At 36.6% G+C, this 22,777-nt stretch overlaps 1 protein-coding gene across 1 annotated transcript; it reads left to right on the top strand.

Annotated features, from left to right (window-relative positions):
• The first annotated feature begins 1,180 nt into the window (after positions 1 to 1,180).
• LOC121323604 (ly6/PLAUR domain-containing protein 6B-like) lies at positions 1,181 to 3,623 on the top strand. Its single transcript, XM_041264753.1, has 4 exons — positions 1,181 to 1,448; positions 1,733 to 1,831; positions 2,151 to 2,281; positions 2,571 to 3,623. The coding sequence occupies exons 1-4, from the start codon at positions 1,328 to 1,330 to the stop codon at positions 2,739 to 2,741; spliced, it is 522 nt and encodes a 173-aa protein (XP_041120687.1). The 5' UTR covers positions 1,181 to 1,327; the 3' UTR covers positions 2,742 to 3,623.
• The last annotated feature ends 19,154 nt before the right edge of the window (positions 3,624 to 22,777 follow it).

Genomic DNA, 22,777 nt, shown 5'->3' with positions numbered 1-22,777 from the left:
CAGGCGGCTTTTTTTTATTGTTTTTTGCTGTGTTTGGACTGTCATATTGTTTATCTCTTGTGGGTTTACAGTTCTGTATAAAACCACTTACCATGAACTGTGTTATGCCCTTGTTATGGTATTAAAGCAGCTGTTTGAGAATACCCTTGCTGTAAAAACTACGCTAAAGTTAAACACGGAGAGCAAGTGAGCTGCTTAAATGTAACTGAATTTATTTCTGTCCTTTTTTTGATCCCAGCTATGTTCAAAGATATTGTGTGTCTGCCCTTCACGTTAATAAATATAGTTGGTGAACTGGATGTCATGAGCCAGCTCGATTGCCCAAAACAGCACAACAAACATCCAACAAGTTGTTGATGCCCTCTCAGAACTGATATATAATTATTATAACTTATAAACTTATAAAATTGCAAATGAACATATTAATTGTGTTTTATTTGTTTGCAGCATTAATATTTAACACAACAGTAAATCCAACACAACTTAAAAAAAGGAGAGAATCTCTGACAGCACATGTCTCCTCAGATTACAGCTGTCCAATTGAAACTGGCAGCTGAGGTAACCTTCACAGCTGGCAAGTCTGCTTATAATAAGCAGAACTGGGCTTGTTTTTTGAGAGGCACGGGTTGGAACTTGCATAAACACCATACTGTAAGATGGGTTGCGCTTGTTTTGGGATTGTTGTGAAAGGTAGTGTGGCTTTTTTTTTTTTTCTCATGAGACTGTAACCTTCCCCTTCTGTCTCACAGGCAGCACTTATTGCTGTACACCTCATTTTATTGTTGACAATAGTTTGTGCAGGATACAGCATGCAGTGGCAATTTTGGAAACAAATTAATACACTTCAGTCTGTGTCATCAGTATCTGCCACCTCCCTTTCATGTGCCCACTACCCAGCAACTGTCAGCCGTCCGGACAGGTAGGATTTCTAAGCCAGGGTAGTATATGCAGCATCACCTGATCCGCTATATGCTGTATTGCCTGAATGAAATGGATATATAAAATAATTATTTATTTATTTATTTATTTCTGGATAGGAAAGGTAATTCAATATTGACAATACCATAAATGTAGTGAAAAAACATGACATGCTGTTTCAATAAGTTTATTTTTATTTTCGGGGGGGGGGGGGGGGGGGGGGGGTCGTTGAAGCATCAGTATAAACATAGGTCTGTTTTTGAATTTACCAAATATGCAGAATGCTGTGACAAATTAGAACACTAAAGCATTACTTAAGTGCTGTCTGAGCTTAATAGTGTCAGAGAATCATAATCATAGTAAGGCATAAGCATACCTGTCTTCTATTCCAGACGTGGGGATCACCAGAATGGAGCTCTCTTGCTTCCCCTGTTGGGCCGTTCTCCTTCAGGTCCTCCTAATCATTATCATGGCAGACTCTGGAATGGCCAGAAATATCAACTTTCACAACTTTTCCCCACCAGTCGATCGTAAGTAATGATTTTTTTTTCTCTAGCTTGAAGAACCAGCATGATATTGAAACAACATTATAGATGTCAGTATCATGAAAGGGTAGATCACAGTACAAACAAATACAGATGTAAGTGTGACATAGAGAAGGATATACAGGCGCCTCCATATCTCTGCAGGATCATGATACTCTCATTGACTTGTGCTATTGTGCTAAAGAATGACTGTAGGTCCAAGAGACATTTGAACTCTCTCAATAAAGTTGAGACAACCAATAAGATCCACTCTTGCTCTCTTTTGGCAGCAACTCCCTTCCCAAACAGCTTCAAGTGTTTCACCTGTGACCACGCAACAGACAATTACAATTGCAACCGATGGGCAGAAGATAAATGGTGCCCCCAATGTGAGTGTTAGAAACAACAGGTTTTCATTGCTGACAAAATAATCGTGTAGCTTAAAACTACATTAGAACTGTTTAATATCCACTTTGTGCTTTACTTGCAAATTAATCCTATTTCATGTGTAAATGTAATATGTAAAAACATAATAGGGGTCCAAGAATACTTCTAGGTGTGGAAATATTATAATTATTTTGTTGTTGTTGTCTCCGTTCCAGTGGCCTTTATTGACAGAGTAATAAGTTATCCACCATTGCATTTAAAATGTATTGAAGACCTCAAACCCCATATCTTTAATGAAGCTTTTTTTATTATATTGTACAGATACAAATTACTGCATGACGGTGCATCACTTTACCAGCCAGGGGAGGAGCAAGTCTGTCACTAAGAGATGTGCAGTGAAGGAAGACTGCCATGCAGTGGGTTGCCGCCACCACAGGGACACGGGGCACACGGTGAGTGGAAGTTTCAAATCTTATTATTATTTTTTTTTTAGAAAATATAGGGTGCTTGTAACATGATTTTAGAAACATGCTGTCTTTTCAAAACAACCTGTTGACTATAGATTGGAACATGAATTCATTGATCACCAAAGGGTCTGATGTGTGGCTCCTTATTGGGCCCTTGAGTTGATAACTGGCACATATATTTATAAACACTAAAGTAAGAGTTTAACTTATCACAATGATAGAGCTGGGCATGATGTGTGATGAGGCTACAAGCATTCCCTTATCTGTATTTCAGGAATGTATCTCTTGCTGTGAGGGGATGGTGTGCAATGTGGAGGTCCCTACAAATCACACAAACGCAGTGTTTGTCATCAAGCAGTCTCGGAGCTCCTCGGGGGACAAGGGTAGGACGTTGAGCTCTGCAGCTTTCTCACTAACATTTCTGACTGCTTTGCTGCTGTCGTGACATGTATGAGACATCTTGAGTCCTCAAGAACAAGGAGAAGTATCTTCAGTGCGCGCAAACCTCTCCAAGAAGAAACTACTGTATGAAGGAAAACTGTTGGCATGGTACATGATACTGCTCGATCATTACATGCTTATACAGGGCCTTATCAGGGCTGCATCCAGGAAAAATGACCACTGAAGGATACAAACTGGCTATTAACCAAGGAGTTACAATACCCAAGTGATTTGAAGTTGAAAATGTCAACTAATCGTATTTGGCCTCAAGGTGGGTCTTACATTTGTTGTTCAGCCTTTTAACAATGCACGGCTGCTATTTTAAAAAATTATATTAATTTTACAAGTCTTCTTGAGGCATTGGGTGTGAGGCTCTTATTACCAACATAAAGTAACATAAGAGACACTGGATTACTCATCCAACAATGGGAAACTGAGTCCAGCAAATTGTAGCACATGAAGACTGTTGGAGGACTTCTGAACTGTATTTGATGCATATTTCTTCAAATTATTTTGTCTACACTTTCCTCCAAGTTATTTGTATACTTTCTGAGGAGTCAATGACTATATATATGGGTCTAAAGGGAAAAGTCAAATTGCAATTAGCACTTCCTTTATTTCAAAGAAACTATGTAATTAAGGCAATGGTATTTGCAGTGTTAGATGTTTAAATATAATATTTTTAAAATATATAAAATCAGAACTTTTGTAATATTTGTATATTGATCTAGTATTTACAGTTCATCCACGTTCCCAAAATAGCACAAGACAGCATGCACAGTACTTTGTAAGCTTTAAATGTTTGGGAGGAGAGTATTCAAAATGTTCATATATTCAAAATGATCTAGACAAGATTCAGAACTGGGCAGACACATGGCAAATGACATTTAATAGAGAAAAGTGTAAGGTACTGCACGCAGGAAATAAAAATGTGCATTATAAATATCATATGGGAGATACTGAAATTGAAGAAGGAATCTATGAAAAAGCCCTAGGAGTTTTTGTTGACTCAGAAATGTCTTCATCTAAACAATGTGGGGAAGCTATAAAAAGGCCAACAAGATGCTCGGTGGGCCTCTTTTTGAAAGGCATGTCATATGCAGAAAGGCTAAAAGAATTGAATCTGATCAGTCTTGAACAAAGAAGACTACGCAGCGACCTAATTCAAGCATTCAAAATTCTAAAAGGTATTCACAATGTCGACCCAAGGGACTTTTTCGACCCGAAAAAAGAAACAAGAACCAGGGGTCACAAATGGAGATTAGACAAAGGGGAATTCAGAACAGAAAATAGGAGGCACTTTTTTACACAGAAAATCGTGAGGGTCTGGAATCAACTCCCCAGTAATGTTGTTGAAGCTGACACCCTGGGATCCTTCAAGAAGCTGCTTGATGAGATTCTGGGATCAATAAGCTACTAACAACCAAACGAGCAAGATGGGCCTAATGGCCTCCTCTCATTTGTAAATTTTCTTTTGTTCTTATGTATTATAGCTGAAACACACAAGTGGATCAATGTTTGTCTTGCTTACTAGTAAATAGCACAGTTTCACAGCCAAAGCATACTGGTATTGTAACGCATGGGGGGCGGGGGGCGCTTTCACAGCCCAAACCGGGTTACGACTATTGGTACCTTATCCACTCAAAAGTAAAAGCTGTACATTTTATATGATTATAGATATATATATATAAAATATATATATATATTATATATATTGGTTACAATGTTCCAACCATGTACATACAGTAGCCATTTCGGGTAAAGTAAAAATAGACTGGCACAGAAACAATTCTTCATTTGTTGACAAGCTTACTGTAACCCAAACCTGTTTCCCTTTGTACATATTTTATTAAAAAAAAAAAAAAAGTGTGTTTATTTTCTTCTGATGGCTAAACATTGCTCATTTTTGTTGCTTGTTCTGAAAACTAGTGTTGTCAGTCTCTAAATGTAATTCAAGTGTTAATGTTTAAAGACCAGTTTGGGAAAAACTATCCAGTTGTATACAATGAATAGACTTTACCACACTTGTGTACCGGTGTATTTGAAGGTTGCTAGATTTAGTAGTATTTTGAAAAGCACTGCTTGCTTGTGGTTTAATGTCAGCGCACCCATACCTTATTTCTGCCCTGGAGACGAGGAAACTGTGTAGGTATTTATCATATGGACTGTGACATTGTATACTGTTATGGGTCTGTGTCAGTGAAGCAAACCCCTTTTCTTAGAGTGCAATCTGCCTTCCTCTGTGTACACTCCAAACAAACTACATTAACAAAGGTAGTTACTTTAAAGACATAGCTTTAAAGTAGGGGATTGTTCAATGGAACCATTTAAACCCCTGATGACCAGATCCTGACACACTTAATCATTTAATTACAGGTATGAAAGTAACCCTTTAAGTATTCTTAATTACCTATAGTGTAACCACACTGCATGACCGGAGTTCACTTCCCTTGATGTAGAGGGAGCGAGGAATATGACTGGTACCATATCTTTAACAGCAGTCAAGAGCAGTTTCAAGAATATTAAACTGGGTTTTTAATAACTCACGAGTTACAGCTTTGTGACAAGGGACCAATGACTGCTTTGCCTACTATCAATAAATAATGTAGCCCTATTTGAGTTGTTATTAAAAGTAAATTGAGCGTGCGGTCCAGGATCTTATTATGGGAAACAGGCCTATTGTGGGAACACCTTACTGGTGAGTTTTTTAATCCAGTGATACCATAGTCAAGGTTTGTTTCATTAAACAAGTTCTGGAAATGGGAAAACTACAGAAATTTGTTTTTTTTTTTTGTGTTAGTAGTTGTGTATTCCCTGTTGTCTGATTTTTATATCACTGTAAGGTTAATAACCTACTACCATCCACTTCTTTACGTTTCTAGATCTTATAGCAAGGATGCTTTCATTAAAATAGAAAACAATGCATTTGGCTTCAGGGCGATTGTATAGATTTGGTGTGTCATGTCTGCTTTGTACTTCTACAGCTGTTCATAACACATTGTTCCACATTGTGTTAATGTTTCTTTTAAATACTGTTCTAGTGTCATTTTCAATACAGTTCTAAAGACATGAAGGAAATAACATAGCAAATAAAACGTATAAAATTATTTTTATTTTACACATGGATTGTGTTTTTTTCTACCAGTTTACTGAAGATAAATTACAATGTTGTAATATACTATATGTATATTGTACACTAGCACATATTTCCTGACATTTTCTGCACTGGATTAACTATCCAGTTGTTTAACATCCAAGTGTGTATCAATTGGAATGCAACCAAACTAAAGCTGCTGACATGTAAAACCACACTATATTTTATGGCAAAATAATGGTAGCTGACTGTAGATCATAATTGGTTTGTCACTGTGCCTAGTTGTGCTTGTAAAGGTTAAAAACACCTATTAAAATTACAGAGCTAAAACATTTTAATATATTTAATTTAAGACTCTTCATTATTATTTTGTAATTTATATTCTTTTTGTTTAGTAATTAACACTCTGTAATAGAAACCTTTGACAATTTGGCCCAATCTAAACAAAGTATAGGCTAATGAAATGGAATTTTTGGTTTTACTCGTTTTACAAAAATATGTTTAAACAAAATAAAAAAAAAGAAAAGTTTAGGCCTACTGTTTTTTAAATTAGCTATAAAACATACATCAACTTTTTTTTTTTTGAGGTCGAAAACAGACCAAAGCCTTTGTTAATGTGCTGTAAAAGCAAAATTCGAGATTGTATCAGTCCATTCTCACTGAGAGAGGGGTTGACTGGAGTGTTCAAAACTGTTGGGGATGAGGAGGGTTAGAAAACGGGCAAGGATTATTACTGATCTGAGGTCACTTCAAGAAAATGTATCATAAATAATAAAAGTTGTTTGTAATGGCAAGGGTCAGCAGTGAACGAATGAAGTAGGAACATTTTGTTGCAGCCTTGGGTTCTGTGGCACTCCATAAAGCACTCAGTCTTCCCTCTTGTGACGTCACAGTACCCCTCAATGGAATAATAAACATAGTTATATACAAAATAAATCCTAACTAGAGTACACAGCATCAATACCTAAAACATACACCCATGGTCGTCACTGATTGGAAATGTCCACATTCTGGAGCTCGCTACTTCTAGATATTTATGGAGAATTTGGGATAGGCTAACAGGGACCCTATATTCCAGTTGAGCAGTGTTAGACAGTTGGATAGGGTTGATTCATTCAAGTTCATAAAATTGAGCCTCAACTGGAGTGAGATCTGGGAATTAGGCAGACCAGCTGTTCTCTTCAAACCAGTCCCAAATGGCCCGCCATTGTAATTAGAGGATCTCAAACATTTGGGAGGTCCCTTTTCTTTCGAAATTTAAAAAGTCTTTAAAATATTCTATAAGATTATATTTCTAGTAGAAAGTATATTATGCTAGTGTGCACTATGTAGTCTACATTTTCTTGTGCCTGTGCATGTGTCCCTTAAATTGTAGTGACTATACAATAACTCATTTATTGTAATTATATATTTAGTCTTAATGGTGTGCTGCCAGCAGTGAAAATCATCTGGAGCTGTCAGATGTCTCATTAGACGGCTATCTTTGAACCCCCATTCTCCCTCTGGATATACTGTTTCAGTATAATTGCTAGAGCTGTTCACTTCAAAAGGGTTTTAAGCCAGTCTCCTTACAGACATTAAACTTTAGGAAATAATGAATATTAAAGGCATTTTATGGTTGTCATGTTTCTTTGGAGACCTCTTTTCAATGACAAGTATAAACGCTGCTAGATCTGTTGGATGAATAACACTGACATTAATAAACGACCAATCAGTTTTAACAGTGCAAATCCAACTTCATTGATTAAAACTGGCATCTACAAAATTGATCCACTCAAATTCTCATGTTTAAAAATTGTAGATGATGAGGGTGTTATTAAGAGTTATAGTTTTCTTATGTCTGTCACAGGATTCATGTTAACACCTTCTGATTCAAAGTGGCTTTCAAAAGAAATAAAAATAATAATACAATTGTCTTCAGTATTAATATTATTTTATATCTAACTAAAGTGAGACTAAAATATGCACAAAATATTCAAATTACTTTTACAATATTGAATCATCTGAAATCTGAACTATAAGAAGCCTGTGTATATATGCAGTTATTTGTTTACCTTATAACGTATGGTAAATGTACTTAACCTGGAAATGCTAATGTAAAAAGTGAAAGAATTCTAATTTAAGACTCAGAAAACATAGAAGCTGGTTTTATTGGGCCTATGCTCTCTGATCTTATGTATTAGTTAAAAAAAAAAAAAATCATGTGGTCCTTTCTCGAAAAAAAAGTTTTTTTTCCTAAATTCAGAGGCACTGACGTACAAAACTTGGTATTGCTATTGTCACATGAATCTGTCAGAAGTATAACTATTATTACAGTATTATTTATGCTGTTAGGATTCAAATACTGTGCAGAATGACCCTGGGGCATCAGCACAGTCCTGAACCAACACTGTTAATGAACCTTTTCCTCTGCAATGCAGGGTTGAGGAGTCAGATAAAAAGATGTTTTTACAATGAATCTATTTTCAAAATAACTACCACTGTTTCATTTCCTTACCTCTGAGTTGAGCTTTTGTGCTAAAGATTACTTCAAGACAGTCCATAAAACACATATGATACCAAAATATAGGTGAAAAACAAACAAAAAGACTTTCCTAACTGCAGTTTTGAATGGAGTTAAGAATTCTCCAAAACAAAACAAATACAAAGTTTAAATGGTTGAAGAATAAATGCAATGTTCCAGTGCTACGCTGTGCTATGCTATGTTCTGATAGCATTTAAAAGTCAAACATGTGAGTAAGAATCCCTTCACCACACTTTGGTGTAATCCAAAGTGACAGCTACGTGCTATGCCAAATATAATGTTCTATATAACCTTCTGTGTGAGGTACCATTCATAGTCAAAGCAAGTTGGCCAGTAGTTTCAGGTTTTTGCCAAGAATATCATTTTCAAAGTAGTATTAGAATGTTTGATAATCAATTTAAGTAATGCTGCTCACTTTAAAAGATAAAATTGACAGTTATTTACTTTAAGAAAGGACAAAATAATAATTTCAAAAACAGTTTGATTTGGCATAATCTGAATTGTGAGTCTGATGTGTGTCTTGTGAGACCATCTGTGCTCAATGTAGAATACAATTCATCTTTCTGTTCAAAAATTAATACTTTGCTATATCCCTGTAAAACAACACTGGCCTTATCTCACCTGTAATACACAATCAAAATTACCTGGATCAAATGTTTTATCCTTAAAACACACAGTACACTTCTAAAATAAAATATCACATACTCAACCTAATTACTTGAGCTGAAGTATTTTTATAGCAACTGAGATACGTTTTTTTACAAAAGCTGTCTTTTAACCTACAGACGCAACAGCCCTTATCAGTCACATTTTGAAACAGCAAGTAAAACACGGCTATAAAACACATTTCCGGGAAGTTTGAATTCAGTACAAGTGGCTGCAGATATCTAAGGTCAACTAAATGGTTGTCTACAAGTTGTTCTGACTGTTGGTACAATTTGTTTGTTCAGAGTCGATTACATGTAGAGCTTGAGCTGTCACTAGAACATGCACCCACATGAAGAACGTATCATTGTTGAAACACACTACTGCTTTTTGAATGCCTACTAAAATGTCTCTCCTGAAAAAACAAAAGCTTGTCCATTAAATTTGTTATTGTCAATGCATCTCGTGGTATTGTGTTTTATAAGTTTCCTGTAACTACTCAATTCCCCTTTACTTGTAGCCCACTGATGTTCTCAGTCTTTGAAAGAATTGCATTCTCAGACTTGCTCTTGCTGCTGGCCTGGTCCATTTCCATGTGTGATATGTACGTTACAATCTGTGTTAATCCTCAACAAATACATTAACCAAGGTCCCATTTGCTCAAGTAATGTTAAAGGTCATGATCAATCATGAAAAACACAAATATTGACCTCTACTTCTCTAAATACCCACTGTTCTGTTCCAAAGCCCTAGCATAGAATAAAACCCCCTATCAATCTTTTTTCTTTCTTTAATTAAGCACCAAGCATAAACACTTCCTGTTTTTGTTCTTTTTAAACTGGAATTTGTATATTAAATTGTGTGATTTTAAATTAAAGGAATCCCTTCACTTCTATATATACACAACAATGGACTTTATGTTATTTGTTATTATGACATTGTGGCAAAGTGCCCCGCCCCTGTGTGTATTTTGTGTTGTATGTTGTGTGTTAATGTTGGTGTATAGTCATTGGAACACGAGATATAAACGGGTCTGTGTAACAAAATGTGATATAAACGGGTCTGTGTTTAAAATGTATATTTGTATTTAGGCAGGAGGATTGCACAGCAGTTCACATACAAGTAAAATGTAATAATATGTGAGCATGGGGAATTGCAATTTATAAATTCACGTGCAGTTGTACCGCGACTCCAATTGAATGATTGATTAGCAATCGAGTCTCGGTACAGCTGCATAAAAGCAGCATGTTTTCACTCACTCTGGGTTGTGTGTTCGATGAGTGGACAACGGGATTGGAGACGGAGGTAATAATGATAATAATAATAATAATAATTGTTAAAATATCAGCTCACCGTGTTTGTCTGTGTAGTCCGTCTCTTTAATTTGATGAAAGTGCCGTGTCCTGTGTTTTTGTTTGTTACAACCTTTTTATTTACTGTTCTGTTCATTCATTAAATGCTGAGCGGAAGCAAGTGCTCAGCTTCCCCAAAACGCCACCTCTCTGTTGTTTATTTCCTGGTTCCTGGTTTCCGGTCTGACGTCACCAACTACAGCTGTCTTTGTGACAGACATACAGCATGTTCTTTTGAAATTGATATACCAATAATTTGTTATATTAGCATCACAATGTGCTTTGGGTAAATTTGTAAAATATTCATACCCTTTTTTATGACAGATTGACTTTCTTTGGTGGCATTGTGTTTACTTAACGCCCATCTGAAAGCTATGCTTTCTGCACCTGGCTTTCATTTCTATTCTAACAGATTTTCAAGATGTTAATCTGCATTGTCACATAAGATTAAAATTCCTTTGAGTGCAGCACAGCTTTGTGAAAATGTAAACATTTGGACGTGATGATATTTGGCTTTCTAAATAATGTTATAATCATAGCCTTGAAGGCATCCCCAGCACAATTTATACAACACAACATATTATGGGATTAGATTAAGTGTCAAAGCCCATGGACAGATTGAGGGGTGTCTTTTTGACATCTAAATGTTTCTGTTGAAATTCCCAGAGACCACAGGCTTGAGTGCTGTCCTCACAATAAATTAAAATTGTTGTCTGGGCGTTCTTAATTTCTTTAAAACTGCCTATTGGGCAAAATCACTTAATTACCCAATCTCAAGTACTGAGAACTTGTGTAGAAACATGCATTCAGAGTAAAAAAACAAACAAACAAAAAAAAGTATTATTTAATACTTACTGTTACAGTTCAAAACAATCAGTGACCTCCTCAACAATATCTAATTTAATTTCATCTGAAACATGTGCTTGTTGTACCCCTGTTACTCATTTCCTCTTGCCATGTTTGAGTCTTGAAAACAGAATTCCATGCTTTGAAGCATCATATTTATATGCCTGGTAAACTGTTTATTACAGAACTGCCCTTTGTTCAGGGGATTATTCTATGTTAGTATGGCCTGCAGGGCTGTAACCAAATACAAATCTTCCAACAGCCTCGATCAAGTGAATGGACTGGGGCTTGGTGGTCTCAGTGTAGTCTTCAAGAACCATTGACCCTATCTTATTGACAAAATACACACATTTAAAAAAAAAAAGAAAAGGATTACCCAAAACTAACAAAGATCAGCCTATGTTTCACAGAAAACCTCACATTCAACCCAGCTATGAGGTCTGAAAAACCCATAACCTATCACGTTCACTCACCAGCAAATTGAAAAAGGCAAATAGCCTGGGGAATGGCTCTTGGTCAGGACAATTATGTGACTAGAAAGACAGGTGCTGAAAGATTTATTGACAAGCAATATTTGACAATTTTGTAGAATTTATATAATGTTAATTGTGTACGTTAAAAGTGTGTGTTCCAATATTTTTCACAACTGAGTTGGTTATCTGAGAGATCTTGAAATCCCACAGAAGAGCAGGGCTTAGTTTAATGTCTTGTCTGAAAGATGACTCTTCCAGTGGCACAATGCCCCTTTGACACCACCATGCTGGGCCATGCGATTGAGTTTCTGTCCTGAGAGTGCCCTCCTACTGAGCCACCACTCGCTTCTCACACCTGGCATTCCTTGAAGCACTCCCACCCATGTATTGACCTGACCTATGCCTGCTGCTAAACTCCCAATTTTGACATTACTGAGCATTTACACATTCAATAGAGGGATTTCATATATATAACTCCAGTTTTGCTCCAGTTTGCACATAAACTATTGATAATGTAATTGAGTAAATTTGTAGCCACAGTAATGTTAAAGGTGGGCTGCCAAATGCTGTATTGCATCCATCTTATCTAAAACTCAGCCTTCAAATTGCATTCTTTGCTGCATCACGTGGCAGTCAGTGCCAACTGTCAAAGGGCTTTAATAATGAATAGCACTGTCCCATACAATTGGAATTCAGAACATTTCTTGTTTTACCCTCATTGACTAACAGAGAAAAACGCAGTCCTGATTAGAAAGTATACCTAAAGATAAAAGGCAATGGAAAGGATACATAACCTGGAAAAGTGTCTCTTGTGGTATGTTTGATCCCCCTTGACCTGGTTTGACCTTATTTGCCCAGAAGCTTGGAACACATGCCCCACACATATTCAAAGCAGCCCATTCTTCTTGCATTAAGTTCCTTATGATGAAGTTATTTTGTGTTTACCCTTTGTTTTAGTTCTTGATAGATTTGTTGATTTGGATTAAGATTTGGTAGACAATACATCACCTTGACCGTTGTTGGGGACATTGTGAAAAAGTTTAATTTCAGCAGCACCTCAAATAACATACATGGTGATTAGAAATGCGTTGATGTGTAAACTTACTTTCTAATCACCTTACATTACGCTTCAGTTAACTCAATTTCTTTAACATTGAGCACCAAAAGCATACTTTTATAACGTAAAGTTCTTTCCAATCAGCAATTGATTCTCAGGGTTTTTTTTTCTAAATTAGAGTTGGCTTAAAGACACCATTGGCAGTTGTATATGCCTGCCTTTCTCAGCTCATTTGCAATAAATTACACATTTAGTTTTCTTGGTACTCTTCTTTATTAAAAAATGAATACTGGATGTTATCCAGAGGTCTTCCAGCTGTTGTTTTATTGTCTTGGTAATACAGTAGATAATAAAATTATTATTATTTGGTACCCCAACAACTTGACTGCAGTTGTACACAAAGTCTTGCTGGACTGTTTGTTTGACCACCTTGTTACTGTCATTCAGAAAACATGTAGCACATTTAATTACACAGTTCTCAAGCCAGTTCAGCTTGATGAATGGCCCAGGTGGACAGCGAGTAAAACACAGGGTATTAATACCTTGCCTGCTACCAACTATGTCTCAGACTACCGGATTTAAACATTAGAGACAAACTAACTAATGTCTAACTAATGTCAGAATGCTTGTGACTAATAATCTTTCAGACAGTAGTGGGTACAGATTATAAAGAGAGAACAGATATTTATATGGTGTTAATAAGGAAGTGAAGATAAAGTACCACAACAGTGGTAAACGGGGGCGTCCATCTTTTCCAGAATAAGATGTAATTTTTATGTTTGCTCCACAGCAATAAAGTAGTATGACAAATATTTTATTTATTTTGAAGATAGCCTAATGTAAACTTAGAAGTAATACATTAACAGAATGCTCTTAGTGATGTGTTTTATGAGCTAACTGCACTATAATAATTACACCTAGCCTGTTGTCTGTGGTTTTACCTTTAAAATGAACTTGTGCTCTTTATTATATTTTGGTCTTGCTGGCAGTTGTTGAGATGTAATTTGATATGTTTATTTGTTACTGTGCATTGTCTAGTTTCTGTTTTGTGTTTAAAATCCACACTGTAAAAGTTGCTTCTTGGTACAGCATTATTTCCTGTGATCTAGCTCAGTTTCACATTAATTCTGCAAGGTTACCACTCTTATAAAATATGTAAAATAATTGTATATTATTACTGTATAACCTACAGCATCTCATTTGAGAATATGAAAGAGCTTTTATAAACTCTGTTGAAATCTGTAGGTGTGCTTCTCATAGTCAAATCCATGCATGTAGGTATAAACACTGTAAAAGTTCTATTTCACTTTTAAAATGAGAGAAGGATTTTAATATGTGTGTCTTTTTTAGTGTTGTGTTTATGGGACATTTGAGAGAGAAATGTCACCAGATATCAAATTGTCAGTGTTATCTTCAGAGCTAAATTAACAAGCCTCTTCTGTGGTCCAATTCCATGACGATTAAACCCTGAAGCTTTAGTTGACACTTCAAGCTGTCAGAGTGAGCTGGATAGTAAATGTAGGTTGTTATCAAAGTAAAGGTCAGGTCTTGCTGTGGAAGGATGCTGAGATCTCGAGAGGGGAGCCTACTGGCTGCAGACTGCTAATTAGTGCCGTCTGGAGTTCGATACTCAATCTGGTGTTTTTGGTTTCCTCTCACTGTGGGGTTCACCTTAGCTGAGCAGGCCATCTCCTCCCTTACCACCCCAGTTTTAAGGAACTTGGTGTGAAATATACCATGGCTTCCACCCCTCACAGCATGGCTGTCTTCTTTTCACAGAAGCTGTGTTCAGCTTTACTGGCTCATATACCATATGTCAAGCTGCCAGTTGTTCTCTTTGAAGGACCTAAGCTAAATAAATACTGTAGATGCTAGTCAAATGAAGATGTGTCTCGGATGTCTGGGCTTTTTATGTATGTATGTATGTATGTATGTATGTATGTATGTATGTATGTATGTAAGTATGTATGTATGTATGTACAGTACTGTGCAAAAGTTTTAGGCAGGTGTGAAAAAATGCTGTAAAGTAAGAATGCTTTCAAAAATAGACATGCTAATAGTTTATATTTATTAATTAACAAAAAGCAAAGTGAGTGAACAGAAGAAAAATCTACATCAAATCCATATTTGGTGTGACCACCCTTTGCCTTCAAAACAGCATCAATTCTTCTAGGTACACTAGTTTTTGAAGGAACTCGGCAGGTAGGTTGGCCCAAACATCTTGGAGAACTAACCACAGTTCTTCTGTGGATTTAGGCAGCCTCAGTTGCTTCTCTCTCTTCATGTAATCCCAGACAGGCTCGATGATGTTGAGATCAGGGCCATACCATCACTTCCAGGACTCCTTGTTATTCTTTACGCTGAAGATAGTTCTTAATGACTTTCGCTGTATGTTTGGGGTTGTTGTCATGCTGCAGAAAAAATTTGGGGCCAATCAGATGCCTCCCTGATGGTATTGCATGATGGATAAGTATCTGCCTGTACTTCTCAGCATTGAGGAGACCATTCATTGTGACCAAATCCCCAACTCCATTTGCAGAAATGCAGCCCCAAACTTGCAAGGAACCTCCACCATGCTTCACTGTTGCCTGCAGACACTCATTCGTGTATTGCTCTCCAGCCCTTCTGCGAACAAACTGCCTTCTGCTACAGCCAAATATTTAAAATTTTGACTCATCAGTCGAGAGCACCTGCTGCCATTTTTCTGCACTGCAGTTCCTGTGTTTTCATGTGTAATTGAGTCGCTTGGCCTTGTTTCCACATCGGAGGTATGGCTTTTTGGCCGCAAGTCTTCCATGAGGCCACTTCTGACCAGACTTCTCCAGACAGTAGATGGGTGTACAAGGGTCCCATTGTTTTCTGACAATTCTGAGCTGATGGCATTGCTGGACATCTTCTGATTGTGAAGGGAAGTAAGCATGATGTGTCTTTCATCTGCTGAAGTAAGTTCCCTTGGCCGACCACTGTGTCTACGGTCCTCAATGTTGCGTTTCTTTGTGCTTCTTCAAGCAGCTTCTTCTTTGAGCTTGGACAGCACATCTGGAAACCCCTGTCTGCCTTAAAATTTCTGCCCGGGAGAGACCTTGTGTCTTGTTGCTGTGCTCAGTCTTGCCATGGTGTATGACTTTTGACAGTAAACTGTCTTCAGCAACCTCACCTTGTTAGCTGAGTTTGGCTGTTCTTCACCAAGTTTTATTCCTCCTACACAGCTGTTTCTGTTTTAGTTAACAACTGTGTTTCAAACCAATTGAATTGATGATGTACCTAGAAGAACTGATACTGTTTTGAAGGCAAGGGGTGGTCACACCAAATATGGATTTGATGTAGATTTTTCTTCTGTTCACTCACTTTGCATTTAGTTAATTGATAAATATAATCTATTAACATGTCTATTTTTGAAAGCATTCTTACGTTACAGCATTTTTTCACACCTGACTAAAATTTTTTCACAGAACTGTATGTATGTATGTATCTTCCTACATTTAACTTCTGAAGAATTAACTCTTATCAGCCACAGTAAACTTGGACATATATACATACACAGGTATATATTAGAGTGGTCATAAGAAGCAGGTGGCCATTGAAACAAAGCTTTTCATGCAGCTTGCCAGAAAGACTACAGGTTGCAGCCTTGAAAGCTGTACAATTAGAATGAGAGCATGAATGAGAAAATAAGAATTCTGTAGGCTTACTGGTCGCGCATTATGATATTTCTTATAGTTTCTTGTTTCAGTAATTTATCCAATAAAAGTGTCTAAACCTATTTCTTGTGATCTTATTCCTAGCTTCCAAGCAAACCTTTTATGTCTGGAGTGTGTTCTTTGCTTGCCAATAAAGTCTAATATAAAAAAGTAAACTAATCTCAATAATTTTACAATTACTGTCTAGTTTCATTCATGTGACAGCATTTGACCTTCAATTGACCCCCTACACTATAAAGCAGCAGTAACTTAAAGCATTACTAGCAAGGCTTCAGCCACAATCTAGCAATGCCTCCATAATTGACTTTGGCGTTAACATTCAATGCCATGCTTACTTTTTAATACTTTTCTCTTTGCTTGTGATGATTTCTTTTGCATTATAATCACCACATATGTAATTTATTACTGAGCACAAAAAGAGGTCATATAGAAGGATTACTGACTAAGACATTTTTAAACCATGTTCTGCAGCCATAAAAAAAAAGAAAAAGTTCCAGATGTTTTTATAAGATGTCTTTTTAAAATGTACATCAGCGTTTTTGATTGCATCATACTTAACTTTAACTCAACAGATTATTATTATTATTATTATTATTATTATTATTATTATTATTATTATTATTATTATTATTATTATTATTATTTTGCCATACATTTTATCACTAAATAGTTGTATTTGTCAAGTTAAGGTTGAGTATATAATTTTATCTTGTATACTATTCTATACTGTGCTGTTTTCAAATGTGGTTAGACATCATTTAAATTATTAAATTTAATTTAATGATCAATTAGTATTAAACAAGTAATTTTCAGGATTAAAACATTTCTTTAAAAAAAGTAACGCATTTAACCAAATCAAAGTTTAAGTATCATTCAACCAAATAAAAACATTATTAGGGCGCAATGAAATGTGAACAAATACAAAATAGAAATCTTAAAAAGTGTAAAAATTCTTATAGCCTATCCTCCCTCACAAATGATCGACTTTCCTTGTATATATTAGACCTGCTTTGAAAGAGATACTGTAAATCTTCAGAACTGCTGTAATCTACCAGTGATATATAGATGTGTTCTAATGTTTTGTTTTTCAAAGTGCTGCACTGACAAGTCGACCCAGTGAGAATGCATTTAATTGTAGCTCCCAGCACTTTAACATATGGAAAATGGCAGGGTGATTAAGTCCTTAAAAACCTCTTCGATCTCTTAGATGCAGCAAGTTGTACTAGTTTGGTCGTTAATCCATCAGCATAAGCCTATGAATAGAATTTGTGAGACCTGAATTCCTTGAAAGGTGGGTCAAGTCACATTAGTGGCAAGAACTTTATCCCCAAAGTGTGTTTTAGATGGAATTGCATGGTTTCTTCAACTAAAGGAAGCATCCAATACATTACAACAGCTTACAAGTTAATTTCTGAAAACCACTGCCGGACCATAGAGCTTCTGCTGGGGCAGGGTCTGTACTGTACTTCTAAATCTATATTCAGCTCATGGAGCTTATTAAAGCATGAATGGTCATTCCTAATACTGCTCTAGGGTAGGAGCCATTTATTTAAACATTTCTCAAAACCCTGATTGAAAATGAAGAGAGAACATTGAGGAAGGTTGTTTATTGTGCATGCATAGGATATTGGTAATTGTACACTAATGCATCATTAAGACATTTTAGGCATTTTCTGGCTGGGTCATTTCTCATTTGCCAAAGATTAACCATTAATCATCACATGTTACTTGTGTTTACCTCTGAGTGCTTAACACATATGGATGATCTTAGCTGGGATTTAGGATTTCACAATTAGAGGGGAGTCAGAGTTTAGAGAGACAAGGTCATAGGTCTCCCAGCCATAGCTTTCTCCAGTAAGACTTGATAGAAGCACTGCAGTTATCAGAGAAATGTTGGCACCTACAGTAGTATAAAGTATAATTAAAGAGGGAGGACAGGTTTCAAAGTTCACTTACTGTTTACATCCTCTTGATCTGTGTGTGTGGGGCCAGTTGAAAGATGTGTAGACGATGGGGGTGAATGAAATAAGCAGTGTAATTTGAGGTCTGTACATTTCTAAAAACTAGAACACATTGGAGGTAGGTATAGTATGAACCTACAAACACTGATCACTGTTCCAGTGGATTTTCTAAATGATAAATGTGGAAAATATATTGACCCTTATTCCTGCATAATGAAATATTTCCATCAGACCTGATATTTAGGGAATTACGAAATAAATAATTATTTAAATTTCGATTGTATTAGTAAATGCATTTTTAACCAAAAAGGGAATTGTTAACTCTAGACTTGTACAATAATAGACTAATAAGACAGTACATCACAAGTGCTTGGTTGGCACTGGCAGGTCAGTCTTTATCCATAGCCCCTTTCATGCTGGCATGCTTTACCCGGGTCGGAACCTATACAGTGCCATGCGGGTCAGCTGCACGATTTCACAGTGCTTTTGATAAAGCAGGGTTGACCTGGGTGACAGACGCAAATGCACAATGTTTGTAACAATGCCCTAGAGCAGCTTGTTATGGACCCTTCCATTCATGCTTCTCTGGATTCAACCAGTCTGCCGAAATGTTGATTAGAACAAATGTTTCTTCATTCCTTCTGCAATCTGGCTCATGGTGTCTCAAGTAACAAAAATATAGCTAAACAGAAACGTTCCTTGCTGAAGTGAAACATTCACGCAGGAGTGGCTGTTTGTTATGTCGTTGGCTTCCGAACATCCATCATGCATTTTGTCTCGCTCAACCCTGGTCAAAGCGTGGACCCCAGCCAACCCAGGTAAGACCAGGTACGTAGCTTCACACAATGCGGGATTGTGACCTGGGCAGTGTGAAAAGGGCTTAAAACTGCAGAAATTATATTTCACATGAACTTGAAAATGAATAACTCGGCTATTCACAATTCTGGTTAACAGAACAGGCTTTACAATATAACACACAAAATAACTCTCGCTAGGTGACATCTTTTGAGTTGCAACTACTGATAACAATTCAAATTAAGTTCCTCACAGTCACCATTTCTGACAGCTATATAATAATATATTTATTTATTTAGCACCTTTCATATTGGACCACCATCACAAAGTGTTTTATGGAGGTAGTCTGAACTGTGCATTATATGCAGAGTCACTTACAATAGGACACTGATTTAACATCTTGTTTGCAGGATGGTGCACAAGCAGGTTAAATGACTTGCTCATGATCACACAGTGAGTCAGTCAGTGGCAGAGGTGGGATTTGAACCAGTAACCATCTGGGTACAAACCCTGGACTTTAACCACTGGAACAACTGCCTCCTTAATACGAGGAAGACTGCCAAGACACCACCTGTTTGCTCCATGCTGTTATGAAACCTACTAATTAGCATATGCCTAGTATAAAACACCTCTATAACAAAACCGTAAATATAGCGATGGTGTTAGTAGGGTAATTGTCACTAACTCTTGAAGGTGTGAATTACAAGATGATATATGACAATTTTAACCTTAAGAAATGAACACAGTAGGAAAACATGTGTAAGGGAGATATTTAATTGTTTTCATTGTATATTGAAATGTATACATTACAAGCACAATCTACCATTTTCAAATAAATCTATTGAACCTGGTAAAGCTAGTTTTACAATGCATTGGCCTGCAACTGCTGGATAATACAGTAGTATTATAGTCAAAGAGTCACTGGATGAAGGTATTTATGATTTCCATTACATGAGAGTAGATGTTAAAACTTCATGCTGATTTGAACTCGGCTCTCGCCAAGATAAGCACCAACTAAGACGTAGCTTTACAGTAAACTAATGTGATCCATCTGCATTGCCATGCATTTGCAGTATAATGCAGTACATTGGAATGGCCTTGCCTGAATGTCTCCTAAACACATTTGTATTTTTGTTTTTAACAAATAATTTAAAATTGATAGCAACTGAATTTTGTTGAAATGACTTGGAGACTGCGTGCTTTGCGTAAATAAAATCTTTGCGGTTTTCTGTCCAGCTCCACAAACACGTGTGTTACTGATGCTGTGCCATAGACTAGAGTATCCCTCACTAACACAAATATACTATCTATAGGATAAACACTAGACAGGATAAGCTCTTTGAAAACATGGCGTTAAATTTGCACTGTTTTAGGTTTGTTATGTAGTAATTAGCCACAAAGACCTGAAGTGGTATAGAGACAAGGTACAATTATGGCACTGCAGGGATTCTGTTATCAGACATCCAGACAGTATCATTTTTAACAGGATTATACTGTATGAACACCACACTCTGAATCGTCTGAGCATCCACAACACAGCTCAAGTTGACTTTTTCCATGTCTTTAGTTGGTAGGGTAACAGGTCTGGTAATGCTTCAAGTGAAATAATTATGATTGCTGGTAGACAAATAATTGAAGTAAACAACCAATTTGAACAGTTAATATAGGGAAATGGACAATAACAGACCTTATTTCTTGTTTATATCTGTAATTCCTGTTAATTACCCAGTTAATATAAAAGATGACCACAGGTATATATAATACATGTCTGACACCAATGAGCCATGCTTTAAAAAGTGTTCAGAGCCCCTGGATTGACTTTTCTATTCTTTTGAAGAGTTTCATTTAAATGCTAGATTAACATATAGGTATATACACAGCTAGAATCAAGGACAATACCATGATAAAGACCCTACAGAATAAGCTCTTCAATATTGTCATTGTCTCTCTCAGTGAGGAGCACAAATAATGGGGGGGGGGTCTGTGTTTGCTGCATACAAAACATTAATGGGGATGAAAGCTTAATGTAGCCTCATAACCAAAGCTTTTATTTCTTGTACTATATACTGTATAAGAATATCCGCTACAATATTTACTAAACTATAACTATAATGCAAATAATCCTGATCTGTGCCTTGTCTTTTCGTTTAGAAGCTGTACTGCACCGTTAGCCAGATCAAACATTGTGATATGGTACCTAAGAACATAAGAACATAAGATAGTTTACAAATGAGAGAAGGCCATTCAGCCCATCTTGCTTGTTTGGTTGTTAATAGCTTATTGATCCCAGAATCTCATCAAGCAGCTTCTTGAAGGATCCCAGGTTGTCAGCTTCAACAACATTACTGGGGAGTTGATTCCAGACCCTCACAATTCTCTGTGTAAAAAAGTGCCTCCTATTTTCTGTTCTGAATGCCCCTTTGTCTAATCTCCATTTGTGACCCCTGGTCCTTGTTTCTTTTTTCAGGTCGAAAAAGTCCCTTGGGTCGACACTATCAATACCTTTTAGAATTTTGAATGCTTGAATTAGGTCGCCGTGTAGTCTTCTTTGTTCAAGACTGAACAGATTCAATTCTCTTAGCCTGTCTGCATATGACATGTCTTTCAAGCCCGGAATAATTCTGGTCGCTCTTCTTTGCACTCTTTCTAGAGCAGCAATATCTTTTTTATAGCGAGGTGACCAGAACTGAACACAAAATTCAAGATGAGGTCTTACTAGTGCATTGTACAGTTTTAACATTACTTCCCTTGATTTAAATTCAACACTTTTCACAATGTATCCGAGCATCTTGTTAGCCTTTTTTATAGCTTCCCCACATTGTCTAGATGAAGACATTTCTGAGTCAACAAAAACTCCTAAGTCTTTTTCATAGATTCCTTCTCCAATTTCAGTATCTCCCATATGATATTTATAATGTACATTTTTATTTCCTGTGTGCAGTACCTTACAATTTTTACATTTGCCATGTGTCTGCCCAGTTCTGAGTCTTGTCTAGATCATTTTGAATGACCTTTGCTGCTGCAACAGTATTTGCCACTCTTCCTATTTTTGTGTCATCTGCAAATTTAACAAGTTTGCTTACTATACCAGAATCTAAATCATTAATGTAGATTAGGAATAGCAGAGGACCTAATACTGATCCCTGTGGTACACCATTGGTTACCACACTCCATTCTGAGGTTTTTCCTCTAATCAGTACTTTCTGTTTTCTACATGTTAACCACTCCCTAATCCATGTACATGTGTTTCCTTGAATCCCAACTGCGTTCAGTTTGAGAATTAATCTTTTGTGCGGGACTTTGTCAAAAGCTTTCTGGAATTCTAAATAAACCATGTTATATGCTTTGCAATTATCCATTATGGATGTTGCATCCTCAAAAAAATCAAGCAAGTTAGTTAGACACGATCTCCCTTTCCTAAAACCATGTTGACTGTCTCCCAGGACCCTGTTACCATATAGGTAATTTTCCATTTTGGATCTTATTATAGTTTCCATAAGTTTGCATATAATAGAAGTCAGGCTTACTGGTCTGTAGTTACCTGGTTCAGTTTTGTTTCCCTTTTTGTGGATCGGTATTACGTTTGCAATTT

This window comes from Polyodon spathula, chromosome 11 (assembly GCF_017654505.1).
Source record: "Polyodon spathula isolate WHYD16114869_AA chromosome 11, ASM1765450v1, whole genome shotgun sequence".
Lineage (NCBI taxonomy): Eukaryota > Metazoa > Chordata > Actinopteri > Acipenseriformes > Polyodontidae > Polyodon > Polyodon spathula.
The sequence above is the reverse complement of the archived record's forward strand: the minus strand, read 5'-3'. Positions and strand labels throughout refer to the sequence as shown.